The sequence below is a fragment of the Coregonus clupeaformis genome, chromosome 9 (genome assembly GCF_020615455.1).
Source record: "Coregonus clupeaformis isolate EN_2021a chromosome 9, ASM2061545v1, whole genome shotgun sequence".
NCBI lineage: Eukaryota > Metazoa > Chordata > Actinopteri > Salmoniformes > Salmonidae > Coregonus > Coregonus clupeaformis.
In genome coordinates this window covers 57,290,776-57,313,367 of record NC_059200.1, presented here as the reverse complement: position 1 = coordinate 57,313,367, position 22,592 = coordinate 57,290,776, and the positions used below count along the sequence as shown (strand labels likewise).

Here is a 22,592-nt window from a genome sequence, read left to right as displayed (position 1 = left end):
ACTAGCAAAGAATATCAACAAATATGCACATGAACGGCTCTGATCTGATTTGAAAAGCGCATTCACTTGCAGGTGATTGAAAGACGCTTGTGGGCTACCCCCGCAAATTGAATTCTACTCCGTTGCGCTCTGGCTAAGCCTACAACAAAATCACAAACTCAATCTTGCAAAGTTAGATTTATTTTGGTTTGCTGCATTGAAAAGACTTAACAAAACAGCCCCCAAATCAGTCATTTGTGTAAGTGCTGTGCTTGTTGAATGTCCTTCCCTATAAGCGTGCTGAAAGTATGTTGTCAATTTGTTTACTGTAAAATAGCATTGTATCTGGTCAAACACAATTTTTTCCAAAAGTTTACGAAGGGTTGGTAACAGGCTAATTGGTTGGCTATTTGAGCCAGTAAAGGGGGGCTTTACTATTTTTAGGTAGCGGAATTGCTTTTGCTTCCCTCCAGGTCTGGGGGCACACACTTTCTAGTAGGCTTCAATTGAAAATATTGAAAATATGAGTGGCAATATTGTCCGCTATAGTAATTTTCCATCTAAGTTGATTGGTCGGCCCCTGTGGAGTTCTTGTTGTCTATTGCTAGCAAAGCTCCAGGACTTATTTTGTAAATAGCCTAAAAGAAAAGCTTTGACTATAATTTCTCTGATCATTCAGCAAGTTTCCCCTGTCAGCATCTAGCCAATGTCATTGCGAATAGGCGTAGAAATTATTTCAAAGAGATAGCCCGCTGAAATAAAATGATTAAATGCAACAATGATGGCATTTTCTTCTGTAATGAGGCCAGTTTCTGAATTAATTTGTTGTGGCAGAGAGGAGGAAGTAGAACCCTTCAGGGATTTGACAGTTTTCCAGAATTTATCCGGGTTCCCATTACAATCTGAAAGAGAGGATACATAATAATCAGATTTAACCTTTCTGATTTGTTTTAAACGATGATTCCTCAATTGCTTAAAAGCTTGCCAGTCCGGGCCTAAGCCGGTGTTCCTTGCCTTGACCCAAGCATCATCTAGTTTATGAATTATTTCTGATAGTTCCGGAGTGGACCAGTCATTCGATCTACCTTTAACCCTTAATGTTTTGAAGGGAGCATGATTATCCACAATCGTATTGAAGACATCTGCAAAGAGGCTCAAAGCTAAATCAGGTTCAGGGACAGGGTTTCAGTTACTTGAGGGGGAGAAAAAAAACCAGTGGAGGCAGCAAAAGGCAGGTAGCAGTTAGTTGGGGGCCAGGTGGGATTGGGCCAGGCACGTCCAAGTGTAAGGCCAGGGAATCCTCAGTTGTGGTCCTAGAGCCTCAGGCCATCCAGAAGGGGAGACAGAGAAAAGTTGGGAGTTAGTGAGAGCATGGCTAAGACCATAGTACACCACATGCACTGGGGGTAGAGAATAATCAATAGTGTTGCTGTGGGCACTGGAAAATCTGACTAAAACACACACCTGTTTGACCTCGCTGTGTAAGTCTACTTTTGTTACATTCCTGAGTCAGTTCAGGTAGCATTAAATGTCCTGCATGTGTTAACCATGGCAGCCAGCATTGCAAATAAAGAGATGTGCAGAAAGAGAATCAGCCTCTGTGTTTGTTGATCCTTTCCCTTTTATGTATTTTTCATGCCAGGCCCATCTTTTCAAAGAAACTATTTATTTACAATTCTACACACTCTTAGAAAAAAAGGTGTTATCTAGAACCTAAAAGGGTTCTTCAGCTGTCCCCACAGGAGAACCCTTTGAAGAATCAATTTAATTATATCTCTATTTGAGCAAAATAAGTAGTTTCGTTGTGATCACAATAAAATCCTAACAAATTTGTTTGAGCACCACAGTCAGGCAGAAAATCGGGGTTAAATTGTTTTGCTTGCTCTACAGATGGCTATATAGGTCTGCTAATAAAGGACTAATAAAGTCACAGTGCACTAAAAAATAAAAATAAAAAATAGTTTTTTCAGGGTGTGTTGCAGCACCCCTACTTCCCGCGGCTATGGTGGTGGAGACAAACTACCTTCTGATCATTGAAAGTCGATTGACGCTGCCTCGTTTCACAGTGACAACATTCTGAATATTGAATAGCTCCCCGTGTGTTTATGCTAGACTTACCGTTTCTTGTAGTGGCTGCAACTCAATTTACTCTTTCCGCTGATATAAAGCCTGCGCCTATTCCATAATATGTGGCTTGTGAAAGAGGTCTTTTTCTACATGAGAGGATCCAGACAAGAAAATACTCACGAAATCGTCTGTAAACTCCGAATATTTTGAGGTACAAACCAATACATCACCGCCATTGAAAGATGAGACTCTCACGAACACGCCAGTGTCGGGTGTTTTGCTCTGACATCCAAAAAGCTTTATGGCAGTCATCTGAACTTTTTGGCTGTCTGTCTTGCCATGTAGAAATGTATTATTCAATGTTTTTCTATGGGCTTTAGCAGTAAAGGCCAAATTCAATGTATAATCAAATAATATTTTTATATATTTTTTTTATACCTACAGAGGTCCTAAAATTAAAAATGAAATGGCTATATGATACATTTTATGACCACCCTGAAACAATTCCACATGTTAGCTTAGTAGATATTGCGATATAAGCGCTTAGAGACCTACATCAAACATTTCCACAGCCATTTGCAAAAGAGGCAAATGGAAGTTGCATGGTGCTGAGAAACAATTCTTGCTTTATTGAGCTAACAATTTTTCCTTATCTTTTGTTTTAGTTAGTGATGACATCTCAGCCTCCAGGCTCTACAGTACTCGATTACAATGGCAAACTCCACCTTCACCGCTTGCGTACCCAGGCTGTGCAAAATGTGCATACCTCTTGATAAAAAAAGCACACATGACAAGGCCAATGTTATATTTACAGATGTATTTTATGTTGCAAACAATCGCATACAGATATATTGGTACACAATTTTACTGTGCTTATGTGCATGTGTGTGAGAGAGAGCAGTGAGAGCACAGAAAGCAGAAGGAAATCCCTTGGTGAGGGAGACCACAAGAGGGTTAACAAGGCAGAGACAGCAGAGAATGAGTGGGCACTGGGCACTCTAGGGACACACCGCAGCAGAGGTTGTGTGTGTAACACAAATATAAGAGTCTGCTCATCTATGCGTCTTCCTTGATCTAAGTGTGTGTAAAAGAGAGAGAGTGGGAAAGTCTGTTCGTGTGTGTGTGTGTGTTCTTTGCAGCATAGGGATCTTTAAGATCCTTGTGAGTATCTACTAGAAGCCAGTCAGAGAGAGGGAGTATATAGAGAGAAATAGAAAGCCACCCCTCTATTCTCTACCGCCTTACACACATACAGTACGCACCCAAATGCACACACACAGACCATACTTTATCGGTTATCTCTTATTCTACTCCTCCTCCCCATATTATCCTCTGTCACAATTCTCTCTTTGTTCTTTCACACTCTTCTTCTTCCCGATCTCTCTCAGGTAGCATCAGAATAACAGTGGTGGCAAAAAACGAAATAAAACCAAACCCTTAAAGAACAGACGTGATTGGTTTACGTGCACTGTCACAATTACCCAGCATCCACTGGGGAAGGACACAGGAACCATATACCCTTCGCCCCCCACGTCATGACAATGGTATGCACATTTAGACACATTTACAGTACACACATTTTTGGGGGAATTCACCATCCAAGGAATACTTCTTTTTTCTTTTAGTGTGTGTGTGAGAGAGAATGTGTGAGTGTGTAACATTTATTAAGCGTACCCTACATCCAGAATAATTTACATAAAAGGACAATATTTATTTTAAACAGGGCCGGGGGATGAAGGGCAGAGGGGGAGAGCCTGGGTAACAATGGTATAGAGTGCAAGAGGTTGGGCTTAGGTGAGGGTCAGAGAGAAAGGGTAGGATAGTGGGTAGGAGGGGGTATAGGGCTGCTTTTGGGGGGAGAGAGAAGATTAGGGTAGGAGAGGCTGCTATTTGGGGGAGCACTAGGGCTGCTTTTGGGAGAGTAGAGCAGGAGGTTGGGGTGGGGGTTACAGGGCTGTGGTTGGAGGGTAGAGAGGAAGATGAGGAGAGGGAGGTAGCAGGCAGACTCAGCGACACTCCCACACTTTGACTGTCTGATCAACGCTGCCTGTCACCACGTAGGGAGCAGTCCGGTGCATATCTAGAGAGAGAGATACAAATACAGACTGGAATAAAAGCCTGCACACCTATTAGCTCTCCAGGAAGATAATTGACCACCCTTGATGTATACAGTGCCTTCAGGAAGTATTCATAACCCTAGACTTATTCCACAACATTTTTTGTGTTACAGCATGAATTAAACATTTATAAAATATACTGAACAAAAATACATACAGTGGGGGAAAAAAGTATTTAGTCAGCCACCAATTGTGCAAGTTCTCCCACTTAAAAAGATTAGAGAGGCCTGTAATTTTCATCATAGGTACACGTCAACTATGACAGACAAAATGAGAAGAAAAAAAATCCAGAAAATCACATTGTAGGATTTTTAATGAATTTATTTGCAAATTATGGTGGAAAATAAGTATTTGGTCAATAACAAAAGTTACTCAATACTTTGTTATATACCCTTTGTTGGCAATGACACAGGTCAAACGTTTTCTGTAAGTCTTCACAAGGTTTTCACACACGGTTGCTGGTATTTTGGCCCATTCCTCCATGCAGATCTCCTCTAGAGCAGTGATGTTTTGGGGCTGTCACTGGGCAACACAGACTTTCAACTCCCTCCAAAGATTTTCTATGGAGTTGAGATCTGGAGACTGGCTAGGCCACTCCAGGACCTTGAAATGCTTCTTACGAAGCCACTCCTTCATTGCCCGGGCGATGTGTTTGGGATCATTGTCATGCTGAAAGACCCAGCCACGTTTCATCTTCAATGCCCTTGCTGATGGAAGGAGGTTTTCACTCAAAATCTCACGATACATGGCCCCCTTCATTCTTTCCTTTACACGGATCAGTCGTCCTGGTCCCTTTGCAGAAAAACAGCCCCAAAGCATGATGTTTCCACCCCCATGCTTCACAGTAGGGATGGTGTTCTTTGGATGCAACTCAGCATTCTTTGTCCTCCAAACACGACGAGTTGAGTATTTACCAAAAAGTTATATTTTGGTTTCATCTGACATTCTCCCAATCCTCTTCTGGATCATCCAAATGCACTCTAGCAAACTTCAGACAGGCCTGGACATGTACTGGCTTAAGCAGGGGGACACGTCTGGCACTGCAGGATTTGAGTCCCTGGCGGCGTAGTGTGTTACTGATGGTAGGCTTTGTTACTTTGGTCCCAGCTCTCTGCAGGTCATTCACTAGGTCCCCCCGTGTGGTTCTGGGATTTTTGCTCACCGTTCTTGTGATCATTTTGACCCCACAGGGTGAGATCTTGCGTGGAGCCCCAGATCGAGGGAGATTATCAGTGGTCTTGAATGTCTTCCATTTCCTAATAATTGCTCCCACAGTTGATTTCTTCAAACCAAGCTGCTTACCTATTGCAGATTCAGTCTTCCCAGCCTGGTGCAGGTCTACAATTTTGTTTCTGGTGTCCTTTGACAGCTCTTTGGTCTTGGCCATAGTGGAGTTTGGAGTGTGACTGTTTGAGGTTGTGGACAGGTGTCTTTTATACTGATAACAAGTTCAAACAGGTGCCATTAATACAGGTAACGAGTGGAGGACAGAGGAGCCTCTTAAAGAAGAAGTTACAGGTCTGTGAGAGCCAGAAATCTTGCTTGTTTGTAGGTGACCAAATACTTATTTTCCACCATAATTTGCAAATAAATTCATAAAAAATCCTACAATGTGATTTTCTGGATTTTATTTTCTCAATTTGTCTGTCATAGTTGACGTGTACCTATGATGAAAATTACAGGCCTCTCTCATCTTTTTAAGTGGGAGAACTTGCACAATTGGTGGCTGACTAAATACTCCCCCCCCCCACTGTACATGTAAAGTGTTTCATGAGCAGAAATAAAAGATCCCAGAAATATTCCATATGCAGGAAAAAAAAAAAATCTAACATTTTGTGCACAAATTTGTTTACAATGTTAGTGAACATTTCTCCATTGTTAAGATAATCCATCCACCTGACAGGTGTGGCATATCAAGAAGCTGATTAAACAACAATCATTACACAGGTGCACCTTATTCTGGGGACAATAAAAAGCCACTCTTAAATGTGCAGTTGTCACACAACACAACACCACAGATGTCTCAATTTTGAGGGAGCGTGCAATTGGCATGCTGACTGCAGGAATGTCCACCAGAGCTGTTGCCAGAGAATTGAATGTTCATTTCGCTACCATAAACCGCCTCCAACGTTGTTTTAGAGAATTTGGTAGTACGTCCAACCGGCATCACAACTGTAGACCACGTGTAACCACGCCAGCCCGGGACTTTCACATCCGGCTTCTTCACCTGCGGGGTCATCGGGGACCAGCCACCCAGACAGCTGATTAAATATTATTTCCGAAAAAGCATTTAGGTCTGTAATAAAGCCCTTTTGTGGGGAAAAACGCATTCTGATTGGCTAGGCCTGGATCCCAAGTGGGTGGGCCTATGCACTCGCAGGCCTGGCCCAGTCATGTGAAATCCATTGATTAGGGCCTAATGAATGTATTTCAATTGACTGTTTTCCTTATATGAACTCTAACTCAGTAAAATATTTGAAATTGTTGCATATTGTTATGTTCAGTATATACACTACCGGTCAAAAGTTTTAGAACACCTTCTCATTCAAGGTTTTTTCTTTATTTTCACTATTTTCTATATTGTAGAATAATAGTGAAGACATCAAAACTATGTCATGTAGTAACCAAAAAAGTGTTAAATAAATCTAAATATTTTTAATATTTGAGATTCTTCAAATAGCCACCCTTTGCCTTGATGACAGTTTTGCACACTCTTGGCATTCTCTCAACAAACTTCATGAGGTAGTCACCTGGAATTCATTTCAATTAACAGGTGTGCCTTCTTAAAAGTTAATTTGTGGAATTTATTTCCTTCTTAATGCGTTTGAGCCAATCAGTTGTGTTATGTCAAGAACAGCTCAAATTAGCAAAGAGAAATGACAATCCATCATTACTTTAAGACATGAAGGTCAGTCAATCCGGAAAATGTCAAGAACTTTGAAAGTTACTTCAAGTGCAGTCGCAAAAACCATCAGGTGCTATGATAAAACTGGCTCATGAGGACCGCCACAGGAATGGAAGACCCAGAATTACATCTGCTGCAGAGGATTTCATTTCATTTCATTTCATTTCAAGTTCATTAGAGTTACCAACCTCAGAAATTGCAGCCCAAATAAATGCTTCAGCGTTCAAATAACCGACACATCTCAACATCAACTGTTCAGAGCAGACTGTGTGAATCAGGCCTTCATGGTCAAATTGCTGCAAAGAAACCACTACTAAAGGACAACAATAATAAGACGAGACTTGCTTGGACCAAGAAACACGAGCAATGGACATTAGACCAGTGGAAATTTGTCCTTTGGTCTGGAGTCCAAATTGGAGATTTTTGGTTCCAACCGCCGTGTCTTTGTGAGACGCGGTGTGGGTGAACGGATGATTTCTGCATGTGTATTTCCAACCGTAAAGCATGGAGGTGGTGTTATGGTGTGGTGGTGCTTTGCTGGTGCCACTGTCTGTGATTTATTTAGAATTCAAGGCACACTTAACCAGCATGGCAACCACAGCATTCTGCAGCGATACACCATCCCATCTGGTTTGGGCGTAGTGGGACTATAATTTGTTTTTCAACAGGACAATGACCCAACACACCTCCAGGCTGTGTAAGGGCTATTTGACCAAGAAGGAGAGTGATGGAGTGCTGCAGCAGATGACCTGGCCTCCACAATAACCCGACCTCAACCAAATTGAGATGGTTTGGGATGAGTCTCCCGAGTGGCGCAGTGGTCTAAGGCACTGGTCTAAGGCACTGCATCGCAGTGCTAGCTGTGCCACTAGAGATCCTGGTTCGAATCCAGGCTCTGTCGTAGCCGGCCGCGACCGGGAGTCCCATGGGGCGGCGCACAATTGGCCCAGCGTCGTCCAGGGTAGGGGAGGGAATGGCCGGCAGGGATGTAGCTCAGTTGGTAGAGCATGGCATTTGCAACGCCAGGGTGGTGGGTTCGATTCCCACGGGGGGCCAGTATGAAAAAAATAAAAAAATTAAAAATGTATGCGCTCACTAACTGTAGAGCGTCTGCTAAATGACTAAAATGTAAATGTAATGAGTCGGACCGCAGAGTGAAGGAAAAGCAGCCAACAAGTGCTCAGCATATGTGGGAACTCCTTCAAGACTAATGGAAAAGCATTCCAGGTGTAGCTGGTTGAGAGAATGCTACAAGTGTGCAAGGCAAAGGGTGGCTATTTGAATAATCAACACTTTTTTGTTACTACATGATTCCATGTGTGTTATTTCATAGTTTTGATGTATTCACTATTATATTAGTATATTATTTCACACATCTACACACCCATCTACACATAATGACAAAGTGAAAACATGTTTAGACATTTTTGCACATTCATTGAAAATGAAATACAGTGCATTCAGTATTCAAACGACCCCACTTTTTCCACCCCCTCAATCTACACAAAATACTCCCATAATGACAAAGCAAAAACAGGTTTTTAGAAATTTTTGCAAATGCATATATTTTTTTATAAAATAAATATTCAGACCCTTTACTCAGTACTCTGTTAAAGCACCTTTGGCAGCGATTACAGCGTTGAGTCTTCCTAGGTATGACGCTACAAGCTTGGCACACCTGTATTTGGGGAGTTTCTCCCTTTCTTCTCTGCAGATCCTCTCAAGCTTTATCAGGTTGGATGGAGAGTGTCGCTGCACAGCTATTTTCAGGTCTCTCCAGAGATGTTAGATCGGGTTCAAGTCCGGGCTCTGTCTGGTCCACTCAAGGACATTCAGAGACTTGTCCCAAAGCCACTTCTGCGTTGTCTTGGCTGTGTGCTTAGGGTCGTTGTGCTGTTGGAAGCTGAACCTTTGCCCCCAGTCTGAGGTTCTGGGCACTCTGTAGCAGGTTTTCATCATGGATCTCTCTGTACATTGCTCTGTTCATATTTCCCTCGATCCTGACTAGTCTCCCAGTCCCTGCCACTGAAAAACATCCCCACAGCATGATGCTGCCACCACCATGCTTCACCTTGGTGCAAGGTTTCCTCCAGACGTGATGCTTGGCATTCAGGCCAAAGAGTTCAATCTTGGTTTCATCAGACTAGAGAATCTTGTTTCTCACGGTCTGAGAGTCCTTTAGGTGCCTTTTTATGCAAACTCCAAGCGGGCTTACATGTGTCTTTTACTGAGGAGTGGCTTGCGTCTGGCTACTCTACCATAAAGGCCTGATTGGTGGAGTGCTGCAGAGATGGTTGTCCTTCTGGAAGGTTCTCCCATCTCCACAGATGATCTCTGGAGCTCTGTCAGAGTGACCATCGGGTTCTTGGTCACCTCCCTGACCAAGGCCCTTCTCCCCCGATTGCTCAGTTTTGCCGGGCGGCCAACTCTAGGAAGAGTCTTGGTGGTTCCAAACTTCTTCCATTTAAGAATGATGGAGGCCACCGTGTTCTTGGTGACCTTCAATGCTGCAGATTTGTTTTCCTACCCTTCTCCAGATCTGTACCTCGACACAATCCTGTCTCGGAGCTCTACGGACAATTCCTTCGACCTCATGGCTTGGTTTTGCTCTGACATGCACTGTCAACTGTGGGATTTTATATAGACAGATGTGTGCCTTTCCAAATCATGTCCAATCAATTCAATTTACCACAGTTGGACTCCAATCAAGTTGTAGAAACATCTGAAGGATGATTAATGGCAATAGGATGCACCTGAGCTCAACTTCGGGTCTCGTAGCAAAGGTTCTGAATACTTATGTAAATAAGGTATCTTTTTTTATAAAATATTTTTTTAATTTGCAAAACATCTAAAAACCTGTTTTTGCTTTGTCATTATGGGGTATTGTGAGTAGATTGATGAGGAATAAAATTAATTTAATCTGTTTTAGATTAAGGCTGTAACGTAACAAAATGTGGAAAAAGGGAAGGGGTCTGAATACTTTCCAAATGCACTCTCATTTACATAAGTATTCACACTAGGCTTCGGCAGTATACCGTATACCGGGGTATTTGGAAATAGCCACGGGATGGTTTTTCTAATACCGTCAAAACTATTTCTTATACGTTTTTTTTACATTTTAATATTTGTAGCTACTTCAAGTAAATACCTGCAGTCAACTTGTGCAATACATTATGAGATAAAGCAGATCGTGTTTTTCATTTTACATTATGAAGCTTACAGTTGAGCCATTCACATGTTTGTTTGTAAATAACACATTGGGAGAAAGCGGGAGCAGGTGAGTCTAGCTGTGTATTTGGTTTAACTTGCCAGTTAGCTAAGTAAGTGGCTGAATTAATAAGGAGACATGGCATCATATAGTCTTAGCTTTCTGCCATGTTTGAGAAGTCCAAGCGCTTTGGATGAGTTATCTGTAGAGCTGTCACTGCTATCTTCATTTCCAGTGCGTTAGTTCTCCTCTCTGCCTCAGTCTGCACCTCCCCTCTGCCCTCTTCTCCAAGCAGAGCTTTTGTGACTCCACACAGACACAGCATGTAGACATGCTGCTCCAGAGAATGCTTAAAAACTTTGTGCAAATGAACTATGTTTCTCGCTCACATTCGCTTGTAAAATGTCCAAACTCACCAAAAATGACATTCGGTAACTACTACCTATATATGCATAATTTTGAGCTGAATTGCCTGTTTGCAATTAGTTTATTTTCGTTTGCGCTCATTAGCATATTTAGCTAGCAGCCCCCTTCTGGACTAAGCCAGTAATACTGTAAATCCCGGGATGAGAGAAGGACGGTATGACGATATGAAAATGTGGTTACTGTCCAACCCAATAACTACTCTGTAGAAGCACCTTTGGTGGCGATTACAGCTGTGTCTTTTGGGGTAAGTCTCTAAGAGCTTTGCACACCTGGATTGTATTTGCCCATTATTCTTTTTTTTTTTTATTGTTCAAGCTCTGTCAAGTTGATTGTTGATCTTTGCTAGACAGCCATCTTTGAGTCTTGCCATAGATTTTCAAGCCGATTTAAGTCAAAACATTAACTAGGCCACTCAGGAACATTCAATGTCATCTTGGTAAACAACTCCAGTGTATTTTTGGCCTTGTGTTTTAGGTTATTGTCCTCCTGAAAGGTGAATTAGTCTCACAGTGTCTGTTGGAAAGCAGACTGAACCAAGTTTTCCCTCAAGGATTTTGCCTGTGCTTACCTTTATTCAGTTTATTTTTAACCTAAAAACTCCCTAGTCCTTGTCAATGACAAGCATACCCACAACATGATGCAGCCACCACCATGCTTGAAAATATGAAGTGGTACTCAGTGATACGTTGTGTTTGCCCCAAACATAACGCTTTGTATTCAGGACAAAAAGTTAATTTCTTTGCCACATTTTTTGCAGTATTACTTAACCTTTTCAACCGTGAGTTCCAAATATCTCTAACGATCACCCCAGCATGAGTTTTTTTATGCGCGCGATGTCGGAATGCACTCACTGTTCCAAAATGTGATTGTTACGCAACAGGACAGTTATAACCCGCGCTGCCCTCAAACCAAGGCAAGCTGCCTGCTAATTATCTATAGGCAGTTTCAACTTGTCAATGTCATATTATTTACTAACAGTTTGAATTGAGTTCTGTTCCACCTCCTCATTAATTCACATAAGAAGTAGCCCATTTCACTGAGGACAATTTATGTTTGAGGCTTTACTGAGCCGGACAAACTTCTATCTTCAACAAGAGCCAAAGCACTTCCCCAGTAATTCCTCAGATCAAGTATGAAGACACTGCACATCTCTAGTCAGAACAGGCCTTGCAAAAACTTATTCCCCCGCCACATTTTATGGCTGGTGCCCACATTGTCTTCATTGTTGTTTTCCTTACAAATTGGACATGTGCGTTCCTACCAAAGTAAGTGCCTTATTTTCGGTATATCGTGTTGTCGTTTCTACTGTAGCATACCATATGTATGGAGCATAATGTATTTACTGTTTAATTCATATTTTCGTGTACTGGTGACAAATCATGCACTCCGATTCTTGCATAGATTGTAATGGACACGTGTGTAAAATACTTTTTTGAAGGTTGTACAGATTATGATGAGCTAATGCTAAGATATTTACCAGCTATGTGTGGCGCCATGTTTATTGACGTCATACAATGCATTCTGGTTGTCACATAAGCGTCTGTCAGACCAAAGATGTTACAACAAGGGATAGTTCACTCAACTGTTTTATGGTGCTTTTAAGATAACTGGGAATTCAGAAAAATAAGAGGTCAAGTCATGACGTCAGTGATCTTCAGGTCGGAGCTCTAGAAAGAGGCCAGAGTCGGAATTCCAAGTTGGATGACCGTTCAAAACCATTCCAGTAGGCTTGTATTTGGTGTGATGATCTGCGAAGTGATAACATTTTATTTGCTTTGTGATTTATCAAAAACGGTAAACGACTTGTCAAGTCATGTGCTCCGGTTCTTGTACACACTAACACGTACATCGAAGATTTGTAATATGCTGAAAAGTGGCCAAACTAAGTTCATATTTTTAAGGCAATGGGCGCAGCCATCTTTGACTTTGTTTATTTGCGTCTTATAGTGAATGGCATTCTGGGATTAGGGAGTTTTTGCTTATCAAACTTAAACAAACATGGCTGCCATCATAAAGAATTTAGCTGCTGTTAGCTTAGCTGACATGTATCTCTTTTCTAAACAATATTACATTTCTCCCTTGTACTCACCAGAGATGTGGTACATTGTAAAGAAGTCTAGATGTTAGGTCGCTAATTTATGTTTTGTTTTTTGTCAGCGCAACCTGTTATTTAGACTGGTTTATGTTTGGATGATGAAGTTAGCATTGATATTTTACAATAAAAGGTGAAATTGAGGAATAAAGTTGTGAAGACCTTTATTTCCCATCAGTACAAAACATTTTTTTGATGCTTTTCAGACAACAATGCTGTTTAGACGCGTTTGTTGCATCATACGTTCTGTTGTTACTGTTCCAATCACATACTTGTGATGGTACGCTGCAGGAACCACATGATCAAAACTATGTGATCGTATGCGTCAAAGGGTTACGTGCCTTGTTGCATACATGATATATGTTTTGGAATATTTTTATTCTGTACACAGGCTTCCTTTTCACTCTGTCATTTAGGTTAGTATTGTGGAGTAACTACAATGTCGTTGATCCATCCTCAGTTCTCATATCACAACCATTAAACTCTGTAACTGTTTTAAAATCAACATTGGCCTCATGGTCAAATTAATGAATAACTTCACCATGCTCAAAGGGATATTCAGCGTCTGCTTTATTGTATTTTTACACATCTACCAATCAGTGCACTTTTTTGCAAGGCATTGAAAAAGCTCCCTGACCTTGGTGGTTGAATCTGTGCTTGAACTTCACTACTCCAATGAGGGACTTACAGATAATTGTATATGTGGGGTACAGAGATGGGGCAGTCATAAAAAAATTAATGTTAACCACTATTATTGAACACGGAATGAGTTGTTAAAACTTGTTAAGCACATTTTACTCCTGAACTTTAGAGTTGCCATAACAAAGGGGTTGAATGCTTATTGACTCAAGACATTTCAGCTTTTCATTTTTTATTAATTTCTAAAATGTTCTACAAACAAAATTTCACTTTGACATTATGGGTATTGTGTGTAGATCAATGACACAAAATCTCAATTTAATAAATGTTGAATTCAGGCTATAACAACAAAATCTGGAAAAAGTAAAGCGGGTGAATACTTTCCGAAAGCACTGCAACATTACAACCAAATACGTGTTATGCCTTTTGAAATAATTTGCTCATTCATCAAATGGCTATGGTATGCTACAAATATTTTTATTCAGGTGAAGCGAGCCCACACATTTTCTTCAGGAAATTTACGTTTTCAAGTTTAGTCATATATACCTTAGAAGTGTTTCCTTTGCAGGCTGACTAGTATCTATTGAGTTGCAATGTCCCATACACTGGATGGCCAAATCAACTGGAAGTATCTACAAAACAAGTTTTGAAGCCACATAATCCAAAAGAAAGGCTACATCTAAATCGTTTTTCCAAAAATAATTATTCGCGATTCAAATTTGTATTTTGATTCACATGAGCAACGGCCCACTTGTCTCGCACACATGCAGGTGATGCGTGCAAACACAGACGCGGTAAAGTGTCATTCCGATCCTGGCTGATATGTTGAATTTGATTTGATTGATAAAACATTTAAAAACTGGGCCTAAATAAATTACATTAACATAAATTACTAAATTAATTTCCATTACATTTCCTAAACTTTTAGGATTTTATCATTTTCCCAAACGTTTCTAAGCCTGGAAAACCAGAATTATTATGACCATACGAACCCTGATGGATTGGTTAGCGGTAGAACTGTGGAACTGGCAGAAGTGTTGGAGATTACATACCCTGAAAAAGGTGGTTTTGACTAGTACTACAATCTTTAAAGGGAATGCACACACACTCTTACCTAGAGAGGTAACAAAGTGTTCGTGGGCACACAGGGTCTTCATGCAGCGCTTGTTCTTGTAGTCCCAGATCCTCAGAGTCTTATCATCAGCACAGCTCACTATGAACCTGCCTCCAGGGTGCACCAACACACCACGCACCCAGTTATCATGACCTACCTAGAGAGAGGAGAGAACACACACAACCAACCTGAGAAAAAAACACTTTGGACATCCACACATACCCAGTTATCATGACCAATAGTGCTACCTGAGGGGAAGGTAACACACAAACATTACACAAACACACACAGCTATGTCTTACTATACTTCTGAGGACTTTTTGGGGACCAACAATTGATTCCCAATTAAAAACCCTATTTTCCCTAACCTTTAACCCCTAACCCTAATTCTAACCCTAAAATAGCCTTTTTACAAATGAGAACTGGCAAAATGTCCTCACTTCTCAGAATTTTAGTTGGTTTACTATTCTTGAGGACTTCTGGTACTCACAAGTATAGTAGAATGTGCATGCACGCACATACACACACACACACACACTAACCAGAGTCATAAGGCACATGCCAGTGCTGATGTCCCACATCTTGATGGTCTTATCTCTAGAGCCAGAGATAAGGAATGGACCGGGCTTCCCACTCTTCTTACTCTACAGAGAGGGGGTGGGGGTGGGGGATGCTTATCAGCATGAAAAAAGCAGTTGTATTGCCGAAAAACATGCTTCATCACTTCAAAATACTTCACATAGTTTAGAGGTTCTCCTCACCTCTGAGCCAGTAGCCTCCAGGATAGTGGGGTGAGCGGTATCGGGGGCCCAGGCGATACACTCCACCACGTGTTCGTGCTCCCGTAGCTCAGCCTTACACTCCTTGGAGTTGGCCACCCACACACGCACCGTCTGGTCGTTGGAACAGCTGGCAATCAGAGAACCATCCTGGTTGGGCCGGACCATCCTCACCCATTCCCTGTGGCCTGTAAACGTCTTCACACAATACCTAGAAAAAGAAACACGTCGCCAGTTATATATACACACACACATACACTATATACAAAAGTATGTGGACACCCCTTCAAATTAGTGGATTCGGCTATTTCAGCCACACCCGTTGCTGACAGGTGTGTAAAATCAAGGGACCGCCAAGTGCTGAAGCGAGTAAAAAACGTCTGTCCTCGGTTGAAACTCTCACTACAGAGTTCCAAACTGCCGCTGAAAATAAAGTCAGCACAAAAACGGTTTTTCGGGAGCTTCATGAAATGGGTTTCCATGGCCGAGCATCCGCACACAAGCCTAAAATCACCATGCGCAATGCCAAGTGTCGGCTGGAGTGGTGTAAAAGCTTGCCACCATTGGACTCTGGAGCAGTGGAAACGCGTTCTCTGGAGGGATGAATCACGCTTCACCATCTGGCAGTCCGACGGACGAATCTGGGTATGGCGGATGCCAATGCACAATGCCAACTGTAAAGTTTGGTGGAGGAGGAATAATGGTCTGGGGCTTTTATTCATGGTTCAGACTAGGTCCCTTAGTTCCATTGAAGGGAAATCTTAACGCTACAGCATACAATGACATTCTAGACGATTCTCTGCTTTCAACTTTGTGGCAACAGTTCAGCGAAAGCCCTTTCCTGTTTCAGTATAACAATGCCCCCATGCATAAAGCGAGGTCCATACAGAATTGGTTTGTCGAGATTGGTGTGGAAGAACTTGACTGGCCTGCACAGAGCCCTGACCTCAACCCCATCGAACACCTTTGGGATGAATTGGAACGCCGACTGCGAGCCAGGCCTAATCGCCCAACATCAGTGGCCGACCTCACTAATGCTCTTGTGGCTGAATGGAAGCAAGTCCCCGCAGCAATGTTCCAAAATCTAGTGAAAAGCCTTCCCAGAAGAGTGGAGGCTGTTAGAGCAGCAAAGGGAGGACCAACTCCATATTAATGCCCGTGATTTTGGAATGAGATGTTCGACGAGCAGGTGTCCACATACTTTTGATCATTTAGTGTAGCTAGACACACACACACACACACACACACACACCTCTCCAGCAAAACCGGAATACTGGACACCAGAATGTGTCAGTCTGTGTATATGTTCGAACCTCCCTTCACTGGACTAATATAACAGGAGATACAGTATTTCAGCACCTGATAAGTGAGATAAGTGTGTGTCTCACCCAGTGGCCACCTCCCACATCTTGATGGTCTTGTCTCTGGAGGCGGAGACTATGTGGTCTCCGTTGGGCATGATCGCTACAGACGACACGTTGTGGTCATGACCTGAAACAGACAGACAGACAGATAGGGGAGAAAGCAGGAAAGGGACATCAGTAAGCCCACTTTACAATACATAGTACATCACCGTAATTACATTGTAGTAACCAAAGATATAGAATAATTATATTTATATGGCAGTAATCACGTAAGTACACTGTAACAACAGTGTAGGTATGTACACATTAGTTAATAGTGCTTGTTTGCTGTTAAGCAACTTGGAGGAACACACAACCAGACACAGACACCCCAGTGCCCTCACCGTGCATGGTGCGGATGCACTCAAAGCCCTGGAAGTCCCACAACTTGATGGTCATGTCTGCAGAACAGGAGGCCAGCAGCTTGCCCGTCTGGTCAAAGGAGATGTCCTGGACAGAGTCTGTATGGCCCTTCAGTGTCCGCTCAAAGTCCCCTGCCTCATAGTCCCACACCTAGAGAGAGAGACACGCGCACACACACGAAACACAAACACACAGTTATTCGGTTAATTACTTTGAAAAATTTTCCAACATGACAGGGCAATAAACTTTCTCTGGGTCAATGCATATGAGTGAGTGTGAAAAAGAGAGAAATAAAAAGAAAGAAGAGAGCGAGCAAGCAGGAAAGAGAGATGAGAGAAAGGAAGAAGTTAAGAGAGAGAGAGCAGGATGAGAGTCGCATGTATCCCAGGGTGCAGTGCTCCATGCTCTGCCAGCATTGCGCCGGTTCCCAGAGCATTACCCCATCTCGACGTAGATAAGCAGTGACAAAGCACAAAAGACAAGGAAAGAGAGAAGGGGGGAGTGAAAAGGAGAGCAATAGAGCGGGAGAGTGGAAGGGCAGAGATAGAGAAAATGAGAGCAATAGAGCCAGAGTAGAAGAGCGAGAGGATATCGAGAAGATGAAGGGGAGGAACAGCAGTTATAGCAGGAGCAGAGAACTAATGCGCCAGTCACTGACATTCAGCTGCGGCCAAATATATTGGCACCCTTGCACTTTTCGTAGATAATTCTCTATTTCTCTTTAAATAAGTTGAAACTGAATAAAATATTGGATTTTCAATATTGCAGAACCAATTTAATTTTTATAAACATAAGTTTACAATTTTAATTGAGAAAATAAACACAATGGCATGGCCAAAGTTATTGGCACCCCAGAGCTAGTACCTGGTTGCACAGCCTTTGGCCTAGATAACTGCAGGCAAACACTTCCTGTACCCTTCAATGAGCTTGCTGCACCTTTCTACTGGCAATTTGGCCCACTCTTCAGCAGCACAATGCACTAATTCTTTAATGTTTGAGGGGTGCCCTTCACCAACTGCTGTTTTCTGATCGCGCCATAGGTTTTGGATGTGATTCAGATCTGGACTCTTTGCTGGCCACTCCAGAACAATCCAGTGTTTCTTCTTAAACCATTCTTGGGTGCATTTTGATGTGTGTTTGGGGTCGTTGTCCTGCTGGAACACCCACAACCTTCAAAATGGACACTGGGTTGAACATTGGACTCCAAGACACCTGATAATCTCCTCATTTCATGATGCCTTGTGCATGTTCAAGGCCCCTAGTATGAGATGTGACAAAAGCAAACCCACAGCATTATCAAACCTCCATGTTTGATTGTAGGGAGGGTGTTCTTTTTATAGAATTATTAATTTAGTCGTCGGTAAACAGCGCTGATCTGTACAACCAAGAGCTACAATTTTGTTTAATTGGGTCACAGAAAATTTCCCCCGGATTTAGGCTGGTTTAGGTGGGTTTTTGAGAAGTTCAATCAAATCAGGCTTTCTTGTGTGCCCTTCAGCAGTCGAGTCGTCCTATGTTTACCAACAGTTTTGTCCATGTCTTTATTTTCTAAACTAAATTTGTACACTTAAGTTTATTGGTTTGACCATTTTCACTGGTTCTGCAATGTTGAAAATCCAACAAGGTGTGGAGACCAATTATTATTTCAATTTCAACTTATTTGAGAAGAAATAGGGAATTATTTAAGAAAAGTGCAAGGGTGCCAATATATTTGGCCGCAACTGTATGTGTGCTAGATAAAATAAACGTGGATCTTATATATGCCTATATCTCCCTGGTACACATACACATTTGCAGTACTTTTAAACCAAGATCTTAGAAAATGATTGACACGTGCACACTCCGCACACATACAGACCTTGATGGTGGCGTCCTCAGAAGCGGTGACCATGACGGAGAAGACAGGGTGGAAGATGACCCGTGTGACGGGGGAGCGGTGGCCGCTTAGGGCGTATCTCTCTGGGGGACGGGGGATCCACTCCTTAGGGTCCCTCTTCTGGGCCACCGGACCCCCTAGAGTCATCTCCTCCTTGGCCTCGTTCAGCTTCGACTCCAGCTCCATCACCTGGGGGAGAGGGGAGAGGGGGGAGGGGGAGAGAGAGAGAGAGAGGGATGGGAGAAAGGTGCGGGGGGAGGTAGGGGAGTGAGAAGATAAAGGTGTGGAAAAGATGAGAACAACGCAAGAGTAGAAGAGGTGATAGTTCAGTTGGTTGTTCATTGTTTTCCAACAGAGTTATTTCACTCATACTCCAGATATACACAGATTTTTTTATTGATCCTTTATTTAACCAGAGGTCACATTGAGATTTACATCTCTTTTACAAGTGAGCCCTGGCCAAGAAAGCATCCTACATATAGTAAACACATGAGACAACACAAAATAAAACATAACAACTGTTACAATGGTGCAAAGTGCATAAGATCTTAAAAGAGCAGGTTTAAAAACATGTGCAATTCCAATCTGGGATTTAAAATCATCAAACACACACACACACACACACACACACACCAAACACCATAACACTACAAACATGACGTCAACACTCACCTTTTTCTGTAATCTGATGACTGAGGTCCATTTCTTTTCCAAAAGACCAGCGTACTTCTTATCTAACTCCTCATTCTGGGGAACAGAGGGAGTGGGAGACAGAAATTGAAAAATGAGAGAGAGTGATCTCTAGGTTTCAAATAATTGCAAGGAAATGAAAGAATAGGTTAGTGTGGCAGTTTTGGGGTAAGTTAGTGTGTGCGTGCTCTTGCCATATCTAACTCAGACTCTTTCTTGAAGGTGGAATAGGCTTCTTCATAGCCATTTGAGCGGAGGTAGTCTCCGATCGCTCGGTTTCTGGGAAAGAGAGAGGAGAGCGAGAGGAGAGAGAGAGAACAAAACCCCATCTGTCAACACGCACATTATATTCCAAGGTTTTCAGTCGTCATAATCATGCCGGGTATGTAACAACATCTGTAACTTACATTTTCACTTAGTGCACCATTACAGTTTCAGCCGAGCATATTTCATTCAGTCAGTGTTTTCCATGCTCTGTGACTGAGTCGTGGCTAAATTGTGGGACCTCTGCTGACAACAGCAATATCAGCAGCTCCACCTTAAAATAAATCTCAGTTCCACCTTAAGACAGAAAGAGATGTGGACACACACACTTTTGCTGATACAGTATTTAAGGAGGAATAGTAACTAACTGCAGCAGAGCTTCTGCCAGACAGACAGGTGTGCTGCAGTTAGTTACTATTCCTCCTTAAATACTGTATCAGCAAAGTGTGTGTGTCCAGTGAAACGTTTCCTCTAGGAAAACAATGCTGAAGAATGAATCACACCCAGTGTTTCTGGTTGTCATGGAAACATGCAGACTGCTGGAACACTCAGAAGAAGCAGATCGCACACACACACACACACAGTTGTACACACACTCACACTGAGTGGCAGCATGGTTCTGTTCTCTGATGTGGGCTAAATGTTTTATGAGCAGCAGCTCTAAGTTTAGGCGGTGACATCATCAGCACTCAAGTGTAACCTGTATGAGTGAGTGTGTCGGAGAGAGAGAATGCAAGTATGTATGCGGCTGTGCACACTATTTCTTTCAGAGAGAGAATGTGGTGTGTCTATGAGGTCAACCTTTGGCCCAGTGTGCCATCAGAGAGCAGTATGTTTCCACAGGCTGTTTCCTGTCTGCAGAGCTACAGAACTCTACTACACTGCAGAGCCACACGACCAAACCCCCGATGCGCCTGGCACCTACTACCATACCCCGTTCAAAGGCACTTCAATATTTTGTCTTGCCCATTCACCCTCTGAATGGCACACAACAATTGTCTCTAGAACTGCCAAAGGCCACTGACATCTGATTTTGTAAATATAAAAAGCCCCCCAAAAAAGCAATGTCCTGCTCCTTTCCAGACTTTTCCTAAATGGTTGTATTTTACATTGCTCATTTGTCAGAATATTGAAATCACAAACAGAAAAAGCATTGAGCGTTTTTACCATTTTTCTTCTCATACCTATTGCCAACTTAACCTGCCAAGACAATGCGCTGTAGGACGTTGGTACACAGCCAGGCGCTAATGAGTCGCTTTCCTCACTGAATGAATGACAAATGGATGATAATTGTGCACATTACTTCACAATTGTATAAAAAATTAGGCCCAACTGCATGACGAGGTTGATTTAATTTAGAAAGACAATAGTGTAATGATTTGCATATTTATCAGCTTTGGCGCTCATGTTTATAGCAAATAAATTGACTGCGTGCCTTGTGGGTTGATATAATTTTATTTGACATTTTACGGGACTGTTTTATCTACTAGAACGCTATTACTAATAACATGTATTGTAAAGGGAAATGAAAACATGATAGGTGTTGCAGTAGGCTTTTAGAATAATGCAAAACATCTCCTTGACTCTATCCGAGTTGATGAACGAAGGGAAGCAAACGATGGCAGCCCACTGAAAGGATGACAAATGGATGAATGGGCGATAATTGTGCACGTTACTTCACAATCAAATTTTAAATTAGGCCTAACTGAACGATAAGGAGGGTGAAGAGGTTGATTTAATTTAGAACATCAATAGTGTAACGATGAGTTTGTATTATGCCTATTCATCATCGTTGGCAGTCATCTTATTAATTTGACCGCACGCCTTGTGGGTTGATACATTCTCTTTTACTTTGTAAAAATAAGCTGTTACGGGACTGTTCTATTTACTATAACGCTAATCACATTTATTGTAAGGGAAACGAAAACATGCTACGTGTTGCAGTAGGCCTTTAGAATAATGCAATACAAATAATTGACTCAAAGTTGATGAGCAAGGGGAAACAAAATGATGCCAGTCAGCCTGTCGAAACTACACCTAAACTATACCAAAACTAATTTCACACATAATAAGAGAGCCTATAGACAAGACTAAATTGACAATAGTCTGATGAGTGACAGTATTTTCAGTTGTCAAATTGTACATGAAGAGATGGGCGCATCTTGTAATTGAAAGATGCAGGAAAAGGATCACTTTATAAAATCCTCCTTCAGAGTCACACGCAAGTAAAACGGTTTGATGCCTTTATAGTATCAGAATGAGCATATTCTGCAGTTTATGACACTTACCTTTGTCAAATGCAGTGCATTCGGAAAGTATTCAGACCACTTCACTTTTTCCACATTGTTACGTTACAGCCTTATTCTAAAATTGATTCAATAGTTTTCCCCCCCTCAATCTACACACAATACCCCATAATGACAAAGCAAAAACACTGAAGTATCACATTTACATAAGTATTCAGACCCTTTACTCAGTACTTTGTTGAAGCACCTTTGGCAGCGATTACAGCCTCGAGTCTTCTTGGGTATGACGCTACAAGCTTGGCACACCTGTATTTGGGGAGTTCCTCCCATTCTTCTCTGCAGATCCTCTTAAGCTCTGTCAGGTTGGATGGGGAGTGTCGCTGCACAGCCATTTTCAGGTCTCTCCAGAGATGTTCGATCAGGT

General features: G+C 42.1%; 1 protein-coding gene across 4 annotated transcripts in view; it reads right to left on the bottom strand.

Annotated features, from left to right (window-relative positions):
• Positions 1 to 2,848: 2,848 nt before the first annotated feature.
• The window catches only part of LOC121574130 (lissencephaly-1 homolog B-like), a 34,322-nt gene continuing 14,578 nt past the window's right edge, over positions 2,849 to 22,592 (bottom strand). For 3 of the 4 annotated variants that reach the window (XM_041886740.2, XM_041886739.2, XM_041886741.2), the window contains exons 3-11: positions 19,853 to 19,937; positions 19,641 to 19,715; positions 18,951 to 19,157; positions 17,074 to 17,242; positions 16,715 to 16,817; positions 15,309 to 15,537; positions 15,090 to 15,191; positions 14,548 to 14,704; positions 12,271 to 12,450 (exon numbers count right to left, since the gene is read on the bottom strand). In XM_041886740.2, the coding sequence (XP_041742674.1) occupies positions 12,347 to 12,450; positions 14,548 to 14,704; positions 15,090 to 15,191; positions 15,309 to 15,537; positions 16,715 to 16,817; positions 17,074 to 17,242; positions 18,951 to 19,157; positions 19,641 to 19,715; positions 19,853 to 19,937 (1,231 nt within the window). In that variant the 3' untranslated portion in view covers positions 12,271 to 12,346. Of the gene's footprint in view, positions 4,127 to 12,270; positions 12,451 to 14,547; positions 14,705 to 15,089; positions 15,192 to 15,308; positions 15,538 to 16,714; positions 16,818 to 17,073; positions 17,243 to 18,950; positions 19,158 to 19,640; positions 19,716 to 19,852; positions 19,938 to 22,592 lie in introns of those variants that run through there. The other variant, XM_041886742.2, reaches the window with a different exon arrangement.